Source organism: Mirounga leonina, unplaced genomic scaffold (genome assembly GCF_011800145.1).
Source record: "Mirounga leonina isolate KUSES-001 unplaced genomic scaffold, KU_Mleo_1.0 Mir_129, whole genome shotgun sequence".
In the NCBI taxonomy this organism is placed as follows: Eukaryota; Metazoa; Chordata; class Mammalia; order Carnivora; family Phocidae; genus Mirounga; species Mirounga leonina.
The window spans coordinates 8,225,926-8,248,115 of record NW_023270323.1 but is presented as its reverse complement, the minus strand read 5'-3'; the positions used below and the strand labels follow the sequence as shown (position 1 = coordinate 8,248,115).

The window sequence follows — 22,190 nt, the reverse complement described above, 5'->3', positions numbered from 1 at the left end:
CTTCCTTCCTTCCTTCCTTCCTTCCTTCCTTCCTTCCTTCCTTCCTTCCTTTTGTTCTTTCTTTCCTTCCACATTTTCCCCTTCTGATTCCTCCTTCCTACATTCCAAGTCCCCCCCACCATCACACTTCATATATGTGCCAACAGTCTTGTTTTTATATGGAAGGGAAAATTGTCAGGTTTCCTTTGACAACACTCTCCGCGCTGTCTCATATGATGAGCAGCCCCAAATATGACAAGAATAATCAGTGTGGCTCATCCATTCTTCAAACTTCTTCAGAGCCTTCAAGGGTTTGGAATAACATGGTCATGTAGCTTCTGTGATAATTACTTCAGCGTTAAGTCCTTCGCACTGGGAGATTATTTTATCCATAGAAAATTTGTAAAATACTGCACAAATTTTACAAATCCCGACTTCCCCCAAAAGTTCCATCCCCACAAATAAAATAAATGTCATAATACAAAAGTAACAATTTATTTTTCATTGAGATTGCAGTAGGGTGATCTTTATAAATATACAAGGAAAATCCATAGAACAGGAATAAAATGGAGCAGCTAGCAACTGTACGCTCTTTTATTTCTCCTCCTCCACTTCTCTACCTTTTTCTCTTTTTTTTCTCCCCCCAACCCCAAAACTCCATCTCCAACCTCTTAGAAAGGGATATTGTGATTCAAAATCCATGAGGCAATTCGTCCTGTTGTCTTACTCTACAATATGCTGTTTGTAATATTACTGAACCTCCATACATGCTCATTTTGCTACAATTTAGATAATCAAAATTCTGGCAAAGTGTTCTAGATTAGTTTATTAAAAATATTAGTCATACTAGCTAGAGGAAACTAATTTTTTTAAAAGTATAAGTGAATAGAATTTTGCTGGATAAAAAAAGGAAGAAGCGTTAAGTCCAACAGCAAAGTAATAGTTTGATGTATTTTACATTTGGTATACCTTTTTGAGGATCAAAGAGTTATCTTCAGAAAGGGACCTAATTTTATGATGTGGGATCCAAGACATTTTTTTGGAATGTCAGCAACAATATACTTTTTAAACCAATTTTATAAAATTTGCAATAATGTGCTTTTCCAGTAGATGTCTCTAAAATGTTCTTAAGTAGAACAAGGAAACTGTGGCTTGCTCTAATGGCACAAAAGATGGGAATTTAAGTTCAAATAATGTTCAATTAGAGAGGAGGAAAGAAAAGCTTCTTTGTAAATCTGTTAAAAAAATTCCAGTCAGCTTTAGTCAGATCCTCTCTATAGGAAAATTATGTTTTATGAAATGTATCACAGATATTATGAATGCTGAAAATACAATCATGCAGTTATTGAAATAAACTGACCCCTGCCATATGTTATGAATATATAAAAATATTTCATTTCACAAATGCTGTGGAATAATTCAATAAATTTTATAAGCTATTATAACTAGCATTTTAAATATGGGACATCTCCAGTAAAATTATTTTAAAATATGACTTCAATTAATATAAATATTTAAAACAGAAAAAAGTCCCTGTATTTCTTATATATATGCCTATCTAATTCATTCCAGTGGCATTTAATGCTTTCTCCTTTTAAGAAAGAACATTACCATCTATAAGCATCTTGTTCAATTATGATACATTTAGTCAAAAGTCACCATGTATCTTAGGTCTTTGTTGCACCAAATTGCTTTCTTTGGTTTGACTACCAAATCTCAGTAAATCTTTATATATGTACTGACCATCACCAAATAAGCATTTGCTTATCCTGGTATTGCAGGATCAGCGGGAAACTGGTCTTGTCACACAGGAAGGTTTTTGGTTCTAAGAGCAAGAGCAAGCTTCCTCATTACTGAGTTGCTATTAATGACTTCCTATTTATGCCTCAAAGATCTGGAAGAAAAAAAAAAAACACTCATAGGTAACACCTGTCTATTAAAACGAGGAGGAGGAAGAGGAGAAGGAGGAGGAGGAGAAAGGAAGGAAGGAAGGAAAGAAGGAAGAAGGAAGAAAGGAAGGAAGGAAGAAGGAAGGAAAGAAGGAAGGAATAAGCCCCTAATAACCAAGTTGTTGCTCTTGACACTTGCTGACCTTGCTTCTCTAAGTCCTTGATCCACCAAGGTCAGAGTTCCCATGCAGGGAAAAAGGAGGAATTGTATTGAGGGAAAAGAAAAAAAAAAAAAAGAATCTGATGTTTAAAATATATTGCATTTTGGGGCGCCTGGGTGGCTCAGTTGGTTAAGCGACTGCCTTCGGCTCAGGTCATGATCCTGGAGTCCCGGGATCGAGTCCCGCATCGGGCTCCCTGCTCGGCGGGGAGTCTGCTTCTCCCTCTGACCCTCCCCCCTCTCATGTGCTCTCTCTCATTCTCTCTCAAATAAATAAATAAAATCTTAAAAAAATAAAATAAAATATATTGCATTTTTTAAAAAATCTGAAGCACACAAAGATCTTTAAAAGTTATTTGACTTAATCTCTTCAACAATGGTGTTGGGAAAATTGGACAGCCACATGCAGAAGAATGAAACTGGACCATTTCCTTACACCACACACAAAAATAGACTCAAAATGGATAAAAGACCTAAATGTGAGACAGGAATCCATCAAAATCCTTGATGAGAACACAGGCAGCAACCTCCTCGACCTCAGCTGCAGCAACTTCTTCCTAGACACACTGCCAAAGGCAAGGGAAGCAAGGGCAAAAATAAACTATTGGGACTTCATCAAGATAAAAGGCTTTTGCACAGCAAAGGAAACAGTCAACAAAATCAAAGACAACCAGCAGAATAGGAGAAGATATTTGCAAATGACATATAGGATAAAGGGCTAGTATCCAAAATCTATAAAGAATTTATCAAACTCAACACCCAAAGAACAAATAATCCAATCAAGAAATGGGCAGAAGACATGAACGACACTTCTGCAAGGAAGACATCCAAATGGCCAACAGACACATGAAAAAGTGCTCAACATCACTTGGCATCAGGGAAATCCAAATCAAAACCTCAATGAGATACCACCTCACACCAGTCAGAATGGCTAAAATTAACAAGTCAGGAAACGACAGATGTTGGCGAGGATGCGGAGAAAGGGGAACCCTCCTACACTGTTGGTGGGAATGCAAGCTGGGCAGCCACTCTGGAAAACAATATGGAGCTTCCTCAAAAAGTGGAAAATAGAGCTATCCTATGACCCAGCAATTGCACTGCTGGGTTTTTACCCCAAAGATACAAATGTAGTGATCTGAAGGGGTACGTGCACCCCAATGTTTATAGCAGCAATGTCCACAATAGCCAAACTATGGAAAGAGCCTAGATGTCCATCAACAGATGAATGGATAAAGAAAATGTGGTATATAGCTACAATGAAATATTATGCAGCCATCAAAAAAATGAAATCTTGCCATTTTGCAATAGTGTCGATGGAACTAGAGAGTATTATGCTAAGCTAAATAAGTCAATCAGAGAAAGACAATTATCATATGATCTCACTCATATGTGGAATTTGATAAACAAGGCAGAGGATCATAGGGGAAGGGAGGGAAAAATGAAATAAGATGAAACCAGAGAGGGAGACAAACCATAAGAGACTCTTAATCTCAGGAAACAAACTGAGGATTGCTGGAGTGGAGGTGGGTGGGAGGGATGGGGTGGCGAGGTGATGGACATTGGGGAGGGTATGTGCTATGGTGAGCACTGTGAATTGTGTAAGACTGATGAATCACAGACCTGTACCCCTGTAACAAATAATACATTATATGTTAATAAAAAAAAGTTATTTGACTTAAATAAATGTCCTTCTGTTCCAGCACCTATGTCTCAGAAAGAACCAAGGAAAAGAGACTGAGAAATCCACTGTATAGAACAAAGCAAAGGTCTGTGCTGAAGTGCAAGATAAGATTGCCTGGGAAACCTAGAATTTGTAGCAGTTCTTGTGGTAGGGAATACCTTTGGGAAGACAGAAAGATTGCTAAATGAAAAAATAAAAGATCATCGATCATTCAGGAACTTTATCACAAGAGAGTAACTGACTCCACTGTCAGAGATCCTATCAGCACTTCTCCATCGGCTAAATCCCATGCAATAGACTGGAATGAATGCAAGTATTGAACTCCAGTCAACAAACAGAGCTAGGAAAAGATAACATAAACGATTGAACTTGTTAAACGGGCATTTCAGGTTTTTAACAGTCTTGGCAGGGACCCAATCCGATGAATTCCAGAGAAAAGAGATTCATATGACAATTGGATCTCAAGGATCTTTGTTTGATGGTTAATAGCTGTTTCTTTCACGTAGGAGTAGGAGTACAATTTCCTCATCTAGTTCCTCTTAAAACAATTAATTTAAAAATAATTACAGCTAAGAGCAAATGGAAAGTTTTACATGGGTATGCACACACACACAATCACATTAGTTTTTGTCACTTAATATTTAAAGTATTTTTCCCATTACATTTTCTTTCAAATCAGTCTTCTTCAACTTCACAAAAATATGGAGAAATTTCATTTTTCTTATTTCACATATATTACGTTTTCATAAAATGAGGAGTGAATTACTGAAGATCAGTATGCAAGAAAACTAGACTTTCACTTGCTACTTCTATGTATTATTCTTTGTCTCTTTCAATAGCTTTCTTTTTTTTTCTGAGTTTCCTTTATTTGCTTTCTTTTCCATCTGTCACTGATTCTAAAAGGTTTTTTTTTTTTTTTGTCTTTTTAGGTTTTAAATCTAATCTGCTGACTTTCTCTGGTATGTTGCTTTCTGTTCCCTTGTTTACAATGCAACAAATAACATTTTTCCAGATTACATGAATGATATTTATCTGAAATACTTATGACCCTAAGGGCAAGAGAAAATCAGACTTGAATGCTCTTCATTTACCTCCTTTTTGCCCCTTTACCTTTTATCCAGATTTGTTTTTACTTCTTGCACATTTAGGATCTTGCCTGGACCACATGGCACAGAGAGAACTGTGACTTAATGAAGTCACTAACAATAAGTCTGGAAGACTTAAAATACCCTCTACCTCCTCGTGTGTATGTACGTGTGTGCATGCACGCACGCGCGCGCGCATGTGTGTGTGTGGGTGTGTGTGATGTTCTGACTTGTCAGCCCTTATCAAATGAGAAAGGATACTAAGTGAAGTAATGTTATAATCTCTACATTAAATATGCAACATGTAATACTTATGAAGAGTGAGATGAAGAGACTTGATTTCATTAGAATATAGTAAAACAATTTAAGACAATGCTTTACTATTTCTAATTAAGCTTAGGCAAAGTATTTTGAACCCCTGGAAATAAACCTTGTATAAAGGCTGTTGTGAGTTTTACTGTGGTTACTCCACTCCAGGATCATGAGCACAATCTGTCTCTTGATCATGAGAATGGGGTGAGAAGGAGCAGGGGTCATATTCAAGCATATAACAACTAATTTAATAACATCAATTAATATGTAAATCAATATAAAAATCAAAGGTTAAAAATGTATTACTTTTAAGTTAATGCATATATTTTCTGTGTATAAATATATTTCATAAATATAAATATTGTGATTACTTAAATAATTGAATATTTAATGGTTATATTTAATAATTTAATTGAATACTTATAAATATACATTTATAAATAAAATATACTATAAAACATATTAAGTAATAGAAACCATAACACAAACCATTCATCTTATTATTCTAGTAATTTCTAAATAATTTATTAATTTCTAAAACTTTTTGGCATTTTTTTTTTGACATGGTTGATTCCAGCTAAATGATGTCTCTGTCACATAGATGATTTAATGTAGGTTACTGTCTCAACCTCCTTTAAAGAATTCTCCATCAGATATAGAGTCAATGGGTGATACCAAGACTCAGCAAATTGATCATTTCTATTAACATAAATGATAGTGCCATCCTGCGGAATTATCTATTAGTCTTTACTGAATTAACAATGACAGCATTCAAATTTTTTCCAGCCCTTAAGTACTATGTGCATTTTTAAATATTCAATATATTTATTACTAACTAAATCATGAAAATTGTAGGAATGTCTTATTTAATTAATTCATAGAGCTTTGCAAACATCATTTGGCCAAATTTGTGGCAACATAAATCAAGGAATGTAAACATTTATTATATTTTTTAGTTTTGTCATATAAATACTATTTTCATATAATTAGAAAAATTGGTGTTTTCTCATATAATTGTTTGCTTAATTTTTTTTCATATGAAATATATACATTTTTCATATCTGAAGTGCCTTTCAGTTTTCAAATTATCTCCAGTTTAACAAGGTGACTATTTTTTCCCCTATAAAGTTAAAAATGAATTGACATCTCTATTAGAATGTCATTTCTGGGTGTGCCTTGGTGGCTCAGTTGGCTAAGCATCTGACTCTTGATTTCAGCTCAGGTCATGATCTTGGGGTTGTGAGATCAAGACCCGAACCTGCTCAGCATGGAGTCTGCCTGAGATTCTCTCTCTCCCTCTCTCTCTGCTCCTCCCCCACCCCCACTTGTCTCTCTCTCTCAAATAAATAAATAAATAAAATCTTAAAAAAAAAAGTCATTTCTGAAAAGCAATTCTCCACTTTTTTAAAACAAGGTTTGTTTGCCAAATGCTAAACATAAAACATTAGTCACGATACGCCTATATAGGAATTGTATTAGGTAAGTCCTATAGTATTTTCTTTTCTAAAAATGATTTATTATTTAAATTATATAATGTTAAAATTCTAATTTTATTTCCTAAACATTTTCCTTTCTTTATTGATTTTTTAATTAACACTATTGGATGAAGTATTTGTGGATTTTTTTTTATTTCAAAAATTTTGCTTTACTTGAAAATTTTTATTTCAAAAGCTTATTTCATGAGACTAATTTCATAAAGTTCTTTAATATTTTCCTCTTGATTGAAAATGGGCTTTAACAGAAATTGATTGTCATTATGAAAAATAAGTCTAGTAATTTTAATTTTAAATGACAAAAGCTTAGAATATTATGAGTCAACATTTATATAGCATGTAAAAATCCACTAATTTTTATTGAAAATAAAATCAAATTGATTTTCATTCCAGAAATATACATTGTTTTACATTTAATTGATTTTGTTATCAATTTGATGTTTTCAAATCAAAAGATGTTCCAGAATGATTTTTTTTTTTAGAGAGAGAAGTGGGGAAGGGGCAGAGAGAGAAGGAGAGAGAATCTTAAGCAGGCTCCAAGTTCAGGGCAAAGCTAGACGCAGGGCTCCATCTCATGACCCTGTGATCTTGACCTGAACTGAAATCAAGAGTCGGGTGCTTACCCGACTGAGTCACCCAGGCATCTCTATTATTGACAAAATTTCTATGTTTTTTCTCTTTTCAAAAAAATCACACTCATAAGAAAGTGCTTCTAAAATTTAAACTTTTGTCTCTTTTCCAGTGTTTTTAATAATTTATTATAAATTCTTTAATAGTGTTTATCAAATTACTTCCTTATAAAGGCCCACTTCTCTATAGAATGATAGGAGACTCAAGGTTGTCATTTATTAGAGTTTAAATAGATCATGTCTTTAATATATGTTCTCATTATCAACAGGCGAGTGTGGTTGTTTAAAAGTCTATGAAGATAAATTTCTGGATTAAAATTTTAATATGAAAATATCTGGAATTTTCTGCCTTTTAACAATGAAACATTAGAATTTTTTGAAATTTTTTATAAATCAGTACTTGTTTTTATTTTTTTTAAGATTTTATTTATTTCTTTGACAGAGAGAGACAGGAAAGAGGGAACACAAGCAGGGGGTGTGGGAGAGGGAGAGGCAGGCTTCCCGCTGAGCAGGGACCCCGATGCGGGGCTCGATCCCAGGACCCCAGGATCATGACCTGAGCCGAAGGCAGATGCTTAATGACTGAGCCACCCAGGCGCCCCTAAATCAGTACTTCTTAACCAAGGTCATACATCAAAAATCACTTGTAGAGTTTAAAATTATATGTATATAATATAAAATATATATAAAAAAATATATAGGGGCGCCTGGGTGGCTCAGTGGTTAAGCGTCTGCCTTCGGCTCAGGTCATGATCCCAGGGTCCTGGGATCAAGTCCCACATCGGGCTCCCTGCTCGGTGGGAAGCCTGCTTCTCCCTCTCCCACTCCCCCTGCTTGTGTTCCCTCTCTCGCTGTGTCTCTGTCAAATAAATAAATAAAATCTTTAAAAAAAAAAAAAAAAATATATATATATATATATAAATACATACACACACACACACACACACACTCAATTCCCAGAACAGATCTTCTGAATCAGAATCTCCGGGTGGGATAATGGAAAGAACAATGACACTTTTAGTGTTTCAGAATTTACAGGTGCTTTTGTTTTCCATCCGTGGTGAAAATATCACTATTCTAAAGAGGTAGGAAAAAAAAAATAATGTGTTACAAGTTAATAATAGATAGAAAAGGAAATTGGAATTGTCACTTGTTTGTATGGCACAAAACGGTATTTTTCTTTTTACTATAATCGTGCATTGCTTCCTAACAAAGTCCCCTCTGCCTCCTGTGTTATGGAAATGCTTTTAAATGCACCAGCTCTTTTTGTTTTCCTATGATTTTTTGGTTTTGTTTTCCTGTGATTTGATCAAACAGGTAAGCAGTAAGAAAATGTCAAGATCATTTGTTCATCCTGTTCAAGCCACATGTTCCTTTTGCTATAAATACTTGCACATATTCTGAACCCTCTTCCGCTGCTAAGAGAAATAGGGAAGGCAGTGAAGTAGGTAGTTGCTAAGGAAGATTTACTTTGATGCTTTACTCCCGTGGTTCTCAAACTTCAGTGTGCATTGGAAACATCAGCAGAGCTTGTTAAAACACAAATTACTACAGAAAACCAAAACAAAACAAATAAAAAACACAAATTACTGCCCCACTCCAGACTTTTTTAAATAAGCAGGTCTGGGATGGGGCCTAGAAGTTGTATTTTCAAAAGTTTGCAGATGGAAAAAAAAAAGACTACTACACATAAAAGAAAGTTTCCAGGTGATGCTAATACTGCTGACCTAGGAACCCTGGTTTGAGAACCATCACTTCACTTTCTAGTTACTCTCTTGAGTAGGCTTAGATTTTAGCTGCTAGAAAAAGTGCTTTCTACATCATCTAAAGAGGAAACTTGATAAAAATCTATGCAATTATTTAATATATACATTTATATGAATTAATTTGAATTTAGGCTAAAGGAACCTTATTGCTAGGACGTAAGAGAAAATTAACACTTTTTGCCACTTATGCAGCCCTGAAATAAGTATAATTTCCCCAAACTGCAGATTGTTTTCTTCCAAATAAATTAACAATTATACAGGACTTTCTACAATACAGTGGAGAGAAAAAAAGAAGCAACATCAAAACAAAAACCTTGAACGTGAATGGAAATTCATTAGCTTAGCTCAATGCCCTGAAGAAAAGAAATGCAAAATTCAATCTAACAGTAGAGACTAACTCACATTAATACCAAATATATGATTCTTTCTACGGAGTAGAGATCCTTTAGTATTACTGTCACAGTCACACATGCCTTAGGGAGCATAATTAACACGGGCCAGAGGGACAGTTTCATTGGTACATAATTTCACATGGGAAGAAGCACAGTTAGTCACCAAACACTTGTTTTCTCATGTCTGATATGCAGACATCAATGAATACATTTGCTTATTAAAAGTCTACAAATTACAGGCCTACCTTACTTGACGTGTTCAATAGTTTTAATAAAGTGTCACTCTAAATTGTTTTCTCCAATGAAAAACTGTATTTCCATCTAAAATATTACTTGGTTCATGGGACAGGGCCATCAATTCTTTTTTTTTTTTTTTTAAAGATTTTATTTATTTATTTGAGAGAATGAGAGAGAGAGAGAGAGAGCGCGCATGAGAGGGGGGAGGGTCAGAGGGAGAAGCAGACTCCCTGCCAAGCAGGGAGCCCGATGCGGGACTCGATCCCGGGACTCCAGGGTCATGACCTGAGCCGAAGGCAGTCGCTTAACCGACTGAGCCACCCAGGTGCCCCTATTTCTAATTCTTTTTTTTTTTTTTAAGATTTTATTTATTTATTTGAGACAGAATGAGAGAGAGAGAGAGCACATGAGAGGGAGGAGGGTCAGAGGGAGAAGCAGACTCCCCGCTGAGCAGGGAGCCCGATGCGGGACTCGATCCCGGGACTCCAGGATCATGACCTGAGCCGAAGGCAGTCGCTGAACCAACTGAGCCACCCAGGCGCCCCAGGGCCATCAATTCTTTAACAGAGTAGACTTATTTTATAAGAATTTCTGTTTTCCTGAAATTTCCCAGATTTTACCGGTTGATCCCCTTAAGACTTGCCATGTAATAATTTACTTTTACCGGTAGTCCTTATGCTTTGAGTCTAGGTGTTCCCTACAACTCTGGGAACAACCCATTTACTTAAACAGGTATTCTTTCAGTCCGGTACCTGTAGCTCTCCCTTATTTCCAGGGAGACACCAGCTGGAAATTGCACCGTTAAACAAGCAGCCTTTGTCACAGCCCACTTCTAAAGCCTTTAACACAGCCGATTTGAAAGTCCCCTCGATTAGGCAGGCAGCGTATGCCCTCCAGTTGGCCCAGCTGTCACAAACTACCATCCCTTTTCGCCTAAAAGGAGACCTGGATGATTTTATTTCTCCCAGACGGAGCTAGAGTCCTGCACTTCCAACCCCACGCGGTAGCACGTGGCCCTCCGGCTGAGGGCGGAGCAGCTCGCTCCGCAATCTCGGCAATCATCGCCGAGCACCGTGCTTCCGGGCACGGGAGAGAGGATGGCAGCCCCGTCCCTGAAGGACTGGAAGAAATGAGGCAGTCCCAGTGCTTAACTCTCTCTCTTCTCCTTTTGGGTCCATCCAGCCCAGGAGCAGCCGCCCTTGATGCGCAGCAAGCAGGCTGAGAGTCACACCGCCGGCGGCGCAGAGACCGCGGAGGAGCGGCCGCAGCAGCTGCAGCGAGACTGTGGTGACGCAGGTCACGGAGCGTAACCGCTAACATCCCTAACCCAGTTGTTGTCAACACTCTTTCTAACAACTTCCAAACCAGAAAGCGCTTGGCTGTCAAATGTTTGGTGGTGACACATTAGCATACCCCTCAGTCCTTTTCTGTCTGTGGAGGACCCGTAGGTTCCCAGCCTGGAGGGACCGCGCATAATTTTGAAGCTCTGTGTGCAAAACACAGGAGACGATTAAAAACGCTGTTATACTAGTTGTAAGGAAATCACAGGTGTCCAAAGTAAGGTCAAACTCTTGTCCTCCAAAGCCTGAAATCGTGGGAGAATCTTGAGGTGGAAGGTATGACGTCATCATCTGAAGGAGCTGAGAAAGCTCCCTTCCACTGATTGATAAGAGATCACCAAGGATGTGGATCACTGACTAGGGAAAAGAATTGTGACTTAGAATCAACAAGAACTTCATGTTGATCCAAAGTTGGCAAGCCACGTATTTTCTCTTTCTAATCATTTCTTTTAGGCCTGACTTTATTTCTTAGAAACATAAGATTGGTTACTGCTGAAAACATCTGTGTGTTTGCCACAGATCTAGTCATACTAAATAGGGCACTCAAATTGAGAAATGGGACTTAGGGGCAATAAAGGTGAATATATCATAGAAACTGTACTTTTTTTTTTTTTAAGGGATTGGAATTCAGTATCTTCATAAAATACTATAAAATCCTCCTTGAATTACTGAAGTGTGTATGAAAAAGCATGGGAAGTATCATTGCTATGTTAAATGATTCAGACTAAATCTGAATCTTTATCACTCATTAAAGAACACCTCAGTAAGGAATAAAATCCTCAGACTATAGATATGACTACACACATACAGAGCCACACATATTTAATTCTGTAATGTTGGATTTGAAAGCAGAAGATGAGGTATTAGCTCTCCAACCTCAAACCAGTAATACTTTGGTTTTCTGTCCCTCAGTTTCTTCATCTTTTAAGAATGTAACAATAACTTTTTGAAGTTAAAAAAAAAGACTGAAGATTCTGGGCAAAGTTAAAACATTTTAGAAATCTAATATATTATAAATGTATATATATATATATGTATTTTACATTTATATGTTATATATTTATATATTATAAATTTTCACCCTTAGTGTAGAATTCAGGCTGCCATTTGCTAAGTGCATATACAGTCGTCTATATTTTCAAATATGTAGTACAAACATGATTTATTTGAATTACCTTTAAACCTATCATGATATTTTAATAATGATATTTGAATAGTATTATATATATATGTATATGTATATATATATAAGAATATACATATTTTTTTTCTTTTCCATGCAGCAGTGACACAAAAGATGACCGAGCAGATGAACTACCAGGCAATGAAACTGACCCTTCTCCAGAAGAAGATTGACAATATTTCTTTGGCTGTGAGTGATGTGAGGAACACGTACTCCTCCCTAGAAGGGAAAATCAGTGAAGATAAAGACAGAGAATTTCAATCTTTTCTAAAAGGTAAAAGTAAAGTGAAATATTCACTCAGTTAAGACAAAAGGTAAATGACTCATTTATCTTTTCTCATATCATTTTGGAATCTTTGCTTTAGATTGGGTGGTATAAAAGTCTAAGAGTATAGTTTTGGAGTAAGATATTTATAAATCAATCTCTGAAATAATTTGAAGCATCTAAATATTTTTTTTTACTGTATAGTCAAATCTTTTACTCAATATTTCATCTGATTTATTTTCATTAAGTACTAGTTACAGCTTAACTTGTCTTTCTTTATAGTTAAAATGAGCCATACTTAGTTTACTTCCATTGTGGTTTCCAGTTCAAGATAAAGAGGAGGTTAAGAAAGAATTATCAAGGCACAAATATATGGTTGTCTCAATAATATTGATGAATATATTGAGGATAAATCTAAAGTGTGTTGTTACCCCAGAAATTATCTAGTTTATGGAGTATAATCAATAAAATACATCCTAAAACATCTCAGGTAATAGAACTAATAATTTCTTTATAAATGTAAATCAGCTTTGCCCAACTTTTATGCTCTTAAAACAGCAGGCTGTGTTCCTTTCTGGAGGTTTTACAGGATAATCCATTTCCTGTTAATTCCAATTGTTGTCAAAAATCATTTTCTTGCAGTTGTGGGACTAAGGTCCTATTTTCTTGATAGCTATAAACTGAGGCTTTTCCCAGCTTCTAGAGGCCACTGCACTTCTTGGCTCATGGCCTTTTTCCTCCATCTTTGAAAACCAGCAACACTGTTGAGTCCTCATGGCGTGTCTCAAACCCACTCTTCTACCTTCCTTTTCCTCTTTTAGGGGCTCCGTGATTACACTGGATAGACCTGAATAATCCAGGATAATCTTCTCATTTTAAGGTCTTTAACCTTAGTCACATCTGCCAAGGCCCTTTTGCCAGGCGAGGTAACATATTCACAGGTTCAGGAAATTAGGGTGTGGACACCATGAGTGGAGCAGCATTATGCTGCCTACCGCACGGATCTGCCTACCACATAGATAGTGAGCAATTGCTATGGTAGTGTTATGCACAGGGTACAATGGGACCAGTTGGTAGTTTCAACAAATCCAATATAAGGGCGCCAGGGAAGACCTCTACAAAAAGAAACCATCTCAACTGATATGCTATGGATCAGGTGTGGATCAGGAGGAATTAATTAGGCAGAGGGGCTTCAAGGAGGACATGGATTTTCTAGCAAGTAATTTGGCCACTAGGAATATCTCAGTTCTCCAGGTTTATTGTATGTTTCCAAATTTCAGGATTAGGGATCCCTTTCACTTTGTTTTATACATAAAAGTATACTTATTGTATAACCCTGTATCTATCACGTTGTTTTGTCTTTGTTTTTCACCTGTGGTTCGCAGGTAAAAGATAAGGTGGAGGTTTCCATATCATCTACCAGTATGGCAGCAACCATGATGTTTTTTTTTAATTATGTAAATAATTGGTGCTGTTAAGCCCCTGAAGGAAAGACCCTGCCCTACATTTCTGGCATGTCCCCTATGGCCAGACTTACCAATGACAAGCATGAGAAGGGAATATATTTTCCCTCAAGTGACAACATGAGAAAGAAGTAGAGTAAGAAATAGAAACAGTATATAATTGACTATAACTACCATAATGAAATTTGTTTGGCAAAATTTGGTTATCAGTACCAAAGAGAATTAGAGAGAATTAGGCCTGGCAACAGCTTTTTGTGAAACTACTAGCGAAGATTCTGGCAGTGACACAGGAAAAAAGCATACACTCATAACAACAACAACAACAAAATTCTCCTCTCATTAGGAGGCATTAGTCGTGTGCTAAGCATAATCAGTTATGAAAACCAGAGAGCTTGTAGTTAATGAATATTCAGTCAGGTAACAAAAACTAAACTCACCCCATGGCACTGCACTTGCCTAACAAAACCACCACCTCTTTGCTTGCTGACTCTACATCCAGGATGAGGAACAGGGCTTATCTCCTAGGAGCCACAGAAACTGTTTGACATCCAATGTCCCAGTTCCTTAAGAGGCACCTGAATGTTATGAATAGGCCCTACATTCACAACCACAGAGGGGCCCGCCAGCATGTCTGATCTCATACCTGTCTGTTAAGTCACCACAGTGTTGTCTTTTTTAGGAAGTAGAAGCACATGAGTCACATGAAACAGAATCAAATAGAGTTAAAAAGTATGTTCCCACTCAGATACTGACATAAAGCACTTTGACATATTGTTGCAAAATCAGATTCTTATGCAGAACATTTTTTAGCAACAAATTATGGAAATGTTATCTGAAAAGCTCCTTTTCCAGAAACAATAATTTGTTTTTAAAGCGAATAGTCTGTTTGATTTCTTTTCAGACACTGCTGTGATTTTAGCCTTTCCCCAGTATATTTTTCCATTAAAGATTTAAAATATAGGGGCACCTGGGTGGCTCAGTCAGGTTAAGCGTCTGCCTTCGGCTCAGGTCATGATCCCAGGGTCCTGGGATCGAGTCCCGCGTCGGGCTCCCTGCTCAGCTGGAAGCCTGCTTCTCCCTTCCCCCTCCCCTCCCACCTGCTGGTGCGCACTCTCTCTCTCTCAAATAAATAAATAAAATCTTAAAAAATGTATATAATAACTAAAGCACCTCCTAGTTTCCATTTTCATTATTTTTTTCCCTAGTTACTTTGATCAGACTCTGAACTACACTTTACCTATTTACAGTGTTTTTACCTACCATTCTTATTCTGATTTTCAGATCACATGTTTTTTTTTCTTTAAAAATTTTATTTATTTATTTATTTATTTATTTATTTATTTATTTATTTATTTATTTATTTATTTAGAGCATGCCTGCTCAAGCGCAAATGGGGGGTAAGGGGCAGAGGGAGAGGGAGAAAGAATTTCAAGCAGACTCTGTGCCGACCACAGAGCCCAATACTGGGCCGATCTGATGGCCCTGAGATCACAACCTGAGCCAAAACTAAGAGTCAGACACTTAATTGCCTGAGCCATCCAGGTGCCCTAGATCACATAATTTTTTGTTGGCTGAATTTAAACAGCTATTTTTATTATCCACAATTAATTAATTCAGTTACACTTAAGTTTTATTTTACCTTTTCAATCTTGAAAAACACTTTAAGACCAAAATGATACAAATTCCAAGAAGGTCTGATTCCTAAACTTAAATATTTTATTGTATTTCATCAAGTTGTTGTGAAAATTAAAGACCATTTTAACTAACAGGAAATGACTAAATGATCTTGTGGGAAGTATGATAAAAATAACTTTGCTATTGAGTAGCAACTCACACCCAGTGAAGCTAACATATTCTATTTTTAGTATCAGAAATCTGATTTTCCAAATTTTACCTTCTGTGTAGCATATAAAATACACTCAGTGAAGATTTGTTGTGCAAATGGGTTAGTTACCAGTTAAATGCTAAGTAAAATTTAGAAAATAAAAATACTTTAAAAGCCTGTGGTGCAGTTATTCATGCTATTACATATAAAAGCCAGGACTGTTTCAGTATAATTTATCTTGATTGTGATTGCTTAAATTTTTCTAATTAATTTAGCCTTTCCTTAGTACTTTCGTGCTATGTCATTGTTTACTGTTCCCATACTTTACATTTTTACTCTTTACTTTACATTTTACTATTATTTTTTCCATTACATACAGATTGATTTTCACTTACTTATGTTTTTTGGCCTATTAAATGTATTTCAGTTTTCACTATGTTTAGAAATGTAAAAAAAATTTTTTTTTTAACTCTGGAAATACTATTCCCTAAAGATCAATTAGCAGTATTGACCTGTAGGGTATAGAATTTCCAGGGAAATATTTATTCATGTAAACAACATTTACAGCTTTGTCTTTGTATCAGATTAATATCAAGATGCTCAAGCAATACATCATTGTATTTGCTATAATTGATCTTTCACATGCTTTTTATGTAAATCTCTCATGCATCTCAGATACTTTTTAAAACTTGCTTACGAAATAGAGACATGTAGAGACCCTATATTTTTATTCTACAATTACCTTTCTTAAATAGGCTTTATGACAGCCAGAAGTCACATCACAGTTGTGCATACCTTCCTGTTCTACATGCTTTGTAGTATGTTGCCAGTATTTTACATTATAGTCATTAGCTACCGTTTTGGATTTGAGTGGAGTTATCTTCCATTACATGGGCTTCATAGCTATGTACTATAAATACACCTCAAGCATATGTTTTATTTTTTCCCGTTTTCTGTTTTTGTATGTAACAGGTTTGGTGGGTTGGGTTTTTTCCATTTTTAAATACTAATTTCCTCTTTGGAATAGTTCTGAGTTTTTAATACTTCAGGACCCTTTTCCCTTTTTTTTTTTTATGTTACTTTTAGAGCTGTCCATAATTCTGATTTATGATCAGTCCATGCTTTCTAATACTGGAAATACTAATGTGTGTTTCATTAGTGGCATGTTTCCTCTTATTTTTGTTAGGAATTAATGTCATATTATGATAATCAAGGTATATCTTGAATTCCTATTTTCATTTGACTTTTTTTGTGATCCCCAAACCTCTCATTATTATTTTATTGTTGATATAAACTATTGTTGAATCTTGTGACCATTACTTTATATTGTTCCTTATTTGGGAATCTCATTAAATTTCTTCTCTGCCGTCAATTTGTTAGTTTTTATGAGCTCAAAACACAAGCTCTGAAACCTAATTACTAGCAACCTAATAACATAGTCATGAGATAATACCAGGTATTATTTACTGAGCCAGAAAGCCCAAAGCCATTTATTTTTCATACCAGAGTAAGAGTAGACTTAGAATCATAACATACGAGGATCTATTAACTGAAGTCAGTATCAGTTCCTTCATGTCTTTTGTTTATGCTTCTGGTGTGTTCTACACCACAATTGATTTCTCCCCTCAGACTTATCAATTAAGAATGTAATCACCTTCTATGAACTATAGTAATTTTTAAAATTTCATAAGTAAGTGTAGTGAAGAAGTATTTTTATTATTATGTGTTATTAGTGCTTAGTCGCAAACTTTTATCTTTTTAGAGATATCTAAAGTTTACATAATTAAAATCATATATCATTTATTGGTGTTTAATATTTCTTTCTCTAGGTCTAAAATCCAAAAGCATTAATGATCTGGTAAAGAACATAGTAAGAGAGCAATTTAAAATTTTTCAGAATGACATGCAAGAGACTATAGCACAACTCTTCAAGACTGTATCAAACTTATCAGAGGACCTTGAAAACACCAGACAAATAATTCGTCAAGTTAATGAATCTGTGGTTTCAATAGCAGTCCAGCAAAAGTCTGTTTTAATGCAAGAAAACAGGCCCACTTTGACTGATGTACTAGATCTAAAAAATCACATTGTGAATATTAGGCAAGAAATGACTTTTACATGTGAAAAGCCTATTAAAGAATTAGAAGCAAAGCAAGCTCATTTAGAAGGTGCTTTAGAACAGGAGCATTCACGGAGCATTTTGTATTATGAATCCCTCAACAAGACTCTTTCTAAAATGAAGGAAGTTCACAAGCAGCTTTTATCAACTGAACGAGTATCAGATCAGAGGGGTGTTCCAACTGCTGAATCAGTTAGCAGTAATGTCACTAAGCACATGTCTGCTCTACAAGAGAATATAAAGAAGCAGGGTTTGATGATGCTGCAAATGTTTGATGATTTGTACACCCAAGACAGCAAGATTAACAATCTCACTATTGCTTTGGAGATGGAGAAAGAATCTATCAGGGGTGAATGTGAAGACATGCTATCCAAGTGCAGAAATGATTTTAAATTTCAAATTAAGGACACAGAAGAGAATTTACAAGTTTTAAACCAAACACTGGCTGACGTTCTCTTTCCAATGGACAGTAAGATGGATAAAATCAATGAGCAGCTAAATGACTTGACTTATGATATGGAGATCCTTCAACCCTTGCTTGAGCAGGCAGCACCATTTAAAGAGACAATGATACAAGAACCACCAAAAGAAGGAATAGCTACAAGGAAAAAAGTGGAAAACCTGACTAGTGCTGTCAACAGTCTAAGTATTCTTATCAAAGAACTTTCAAAAAGACACAACTCACTTAGGAATGAAGTACAGAGTCGTAGTGATGCCTTGGACAGACGTATCAATGAATATGCCTTAGAAATGGAAGATGGCCTAAATAAGACAATGACTATTATAAATAATGCCATTGATTTCATTCAAGATAACTACATGCTAAAAGAGACTTTAAGTACAATAAAGTATAATCCCGAAGTCCATCATCAATGTACCCAAAATATGGAAACTGTTTTGACATTTATTTCTCAATTCCAACGCTTGAATGATTCCATTCAGGTGTTGGTCAATGACAATCAGAGATACAACTTTGTTTTGCAAGTTGCCAAGGTCCTTGCAGATATTCCTAAGGATGAAAAACTAAGTCAGTCCAGCTTTCAAAAGATTTATCAAATGTTCAATGAAACCACTTCCCAAGTGATAAAATACCAGCAAAATATGAGTTATTTGGAGGAAAAAATACTCTCAGCCACAAAGATTTCCAAAAATTTTGAAACTAGGTTGCAAGGTATTGAGACTAAAGTGACCAAGACACTCATACCTTATTATGTTTCACTAAAAAAAGGCAGTGCGACTACAAATGAGAGAGACCAGGCTCTTCAACTGCAGGTACTAACTTCCAGATTTAAGGCGCTGGAAGCAAAATCCATTCACCTCTCAGTTCACTTCACTTCACTTAACAAAACTCTGTCTGAAGTTTTAATCATGTGTCATAATGCATCTACACGTATCTCAGAACTGAATGCAACCATACCCAAGCAGATAGAAAGTTCCCTACCTGATATTCAGCTTCTTCAGAAGGGTCTGACAGAATTTGTGGAATCAATAATTGAAATAAAAACTCAAATTGCCATGTCTAATTTAACTTGGTATATAAATCGAACACTGTCTGGTGGTCTTGCCAGTGTTGTCAAGTCTCAGAAGCAAATAAAACCAGTGCTGAAGAAACCCAGTTCACTTAAAAAACCAACAGTGAATCTTACCACTGTCCTGATAGGCCGGTCCCAAAGAAACACAGACAACGTTCTAGTTCCTGGTAAGCTATTGCTGAAATGATAACGTTTAATCTCTCTTTCTGTTTAAAGGATATTTAGTAGAACTGTGGGGTTTGTCAAGACCATAAGACATAAAAGGCAGTTTCTTGAACTTGGGTAAATAGTTAAGTAATTCAAAGATCACTGATGTACCATTTGAATCTGATTCCATCCTATGTAAATTAGGCATCAAGTGCTTATAGTATAAATATTTGTCTACATGTTTCTTAACTTTTTTTCTGACAAAACCTCTGTAATACAATCAATTTGCCCCTGTAGAACATTTTTGCTTTCATATGTAATTAAGGAAAGCTATTAGATAATCAGCTTCTGGATGAATATGACCAGACTGAGTCTTATTCATTTGGCATTATCTGACAAAATGTCTTGTATGCTATAGGAACTCAGTAAATATCTGTTGAATGACTGAATGAATGAATGCATACCGGAGCAGGAATTTGATTTGCTTAGATCACAACAAGCTACGAATGCCAAGCTAAGTGTCTTAGTCCATTTGGGCTGCTATAACAAAATACCAAAGACCAGGGTGGCTTCCAAATAACAGAAATGTATTTCTTGCAGTTTGGGAGGCTAGATAGTCCAAGACCAAAGTGTCAGCATGACAACTTCTGGTGAGGGCCCTCTTCCTGGACCACAGCTGGTGACTTCTTGCTGTGTTTTCCCAAGGTGGAAGGTGTGAGAGATCTCTCTGGGGTCTTATTTATTTATTTATTTTTCCTTTTTTTTTAATTTTTTTAAATTTTATTATGTTATGTTAGTCACCATATCATACATCATTAGTTTTTGATGTGGTGATCCATGATCCATTGTTTTCGTGTAACACCTAGTGCTCCATGCAGTACGTGCCCTCCTTAATACCCATCACCAGGCTAACCCATCCCCCCCTCCCCTCTAAAACCCTGTTTGTTTCTCAGAGTCCATAGTCTCTCATGGTTCATCTCTCCCTCCGATTTCCCCCCCTTCACTTTTTCCTTTCTTCTCCTAATGTCCTCCATGCTATTCCTTATGTTCCACAAATAAGTGAAACCATAGGATAACTGACTTTCTCTGCTTGACTTATTTCACTTAGCATAATCTCCTCCAGTCCCATCCATGTTGATGTAAAAGTTGGGTATTCATCCTTTCTGATGGCTGAGTAATATTCCATTGTATATATGGACCACATCTTCTTTATCCATTCGTCTGTTGAAGGGCATCTCGGCTCTTTCCACAGTTTGGCTATTGTGGACATTGCTGCTATGAACATTGGGGTGCATATGGCCCTTCTTTTCACTACATCTGTGTCTTTGGGGTAAATACCCAGGAGTGCAATTGCTGGGGCATAGGATAGCTCTATTTTTAATTTTTTGAGGAACCTTCACACTGTTTTCCAAAGTGGCTGTACCAACTTCATTTCCACCAATAGTGTAAGAGGGTTCCCATTTCTCCACAACCTCTCCAACATTTGTTGTTTCTTGCCTTGTCAATTTTTGCCATTCTAACTGGTGTAAGGTGGTATCTCAGTGTGGTTTTGATTTGAATTTCCCTGATGGCTATTGATGATGAACATATTTTCATGTGTTTGTTAGCCATTTGTATGTCTTCTTCAGAGAAGTGTCCTTTCGTGTCTTCTGCCCAATTTTTGACTTGATTATTTGTTTTTTGGGTGTTGAGTTCGAGAAGTTCTTTATAGATCTTGGATACCAGCCCTTTATCTGTAGTGTCATTTGCAAGTATCTTTTTCTGGGGTCTTTTTTAAAAGAACACTGATCCTGTTCATTGACGGCTCTACCTCCCAAAGGTCCCACCTCCTAATATCACCAACTTTGGGGTTTAGAATTTCAACATATAAATTTTGGGTGGATGCATTCAGATCATAACTCTAAGGCATTTAGACAAGGTTTTGTAAGAGTGGTCTTTGGAAATGTGGAGCAGAGGGTTGGGTATGGTAAGAACTGTATCTCAGAGGCATGAGGCTGGCAGTAGTAGAGAGCACGACTGCAAAGAATGAAATTAGAGACACCCGTTAGGAGAGTATTAGCAGAGCAATTAAGAGCCAGAGCTAAGGAAGAGGAAGTTGAAACAGAGGGGACAAATGTGAAGCCTGTTGTGAAAGTAGAATTAATGGAAACAGCAGGGGAGTGGAAAAACCGATGATCCAAGGAACAACAAATCAGGATTCTGGTCCTAGTTGTTTCAGTGATTTCTCTGTAACCTTAAGCAAGTCCACCTCTCTGGGTCTCTGTTTCTTCCTTTTAAGTGATGGGATTACGGTAGGTATTTTGCTGAGCTCATTAGTAGAAATATGTTGCAGAGCGCATTATTGTAAAAAACGTGAGCTGTTTGCAGCCTGAATGCGTGGCACTTGGGGAGGGAGAGACCTAGAATACTCCTAAGTTTTGAATTTGGGAAATGAGAGGGTGGCAGTATTATTAATAGATGTTATAAACACCAGAAGAGAAGCATAAATTTGGGAGGAAGAAAGAATTCAATGCAATACATATGAACATACAGAAGTTTCTCTGTATGAAAGAAGCGTCTCATGAATATCTTTGAACTTTCCACAATGAAAAGAATAGCTGCCGATTCTTACTGAAAGAAATGGCAGAGTTCCT

At 36.3% G+C, this 22,190-nt stretch overlaps 1 protein-coding gene across 1 annotated transcript in view; it reads left to right on the top strand.

Moving 5' to 3' along the window:
* MMRN1 (multimerin 1) overlaps positions 1–22,190 on the top strand; it is a 63,679-nt gene that overhangs the window by 28,664 nt on the left and 12,825 nt on the right. Inside the window, exons 4-6 of the mRNA XM_035004509.1 lie at positions 10,866–10,979; positions 12,307–12,480; positions 17,589–19,577. Of these exons, the coding sequence (XP_034860400.1) occupies positions 10,866–10,979; positions 12,307–12,480; positions 17,589–19,577 (2,277 nt within the window). The remainder of the gene's footprint in view (positions 1–10,865; positions 10,980–12,306; positions 12,481–17,588; positions 19,578–22,190) is intronic.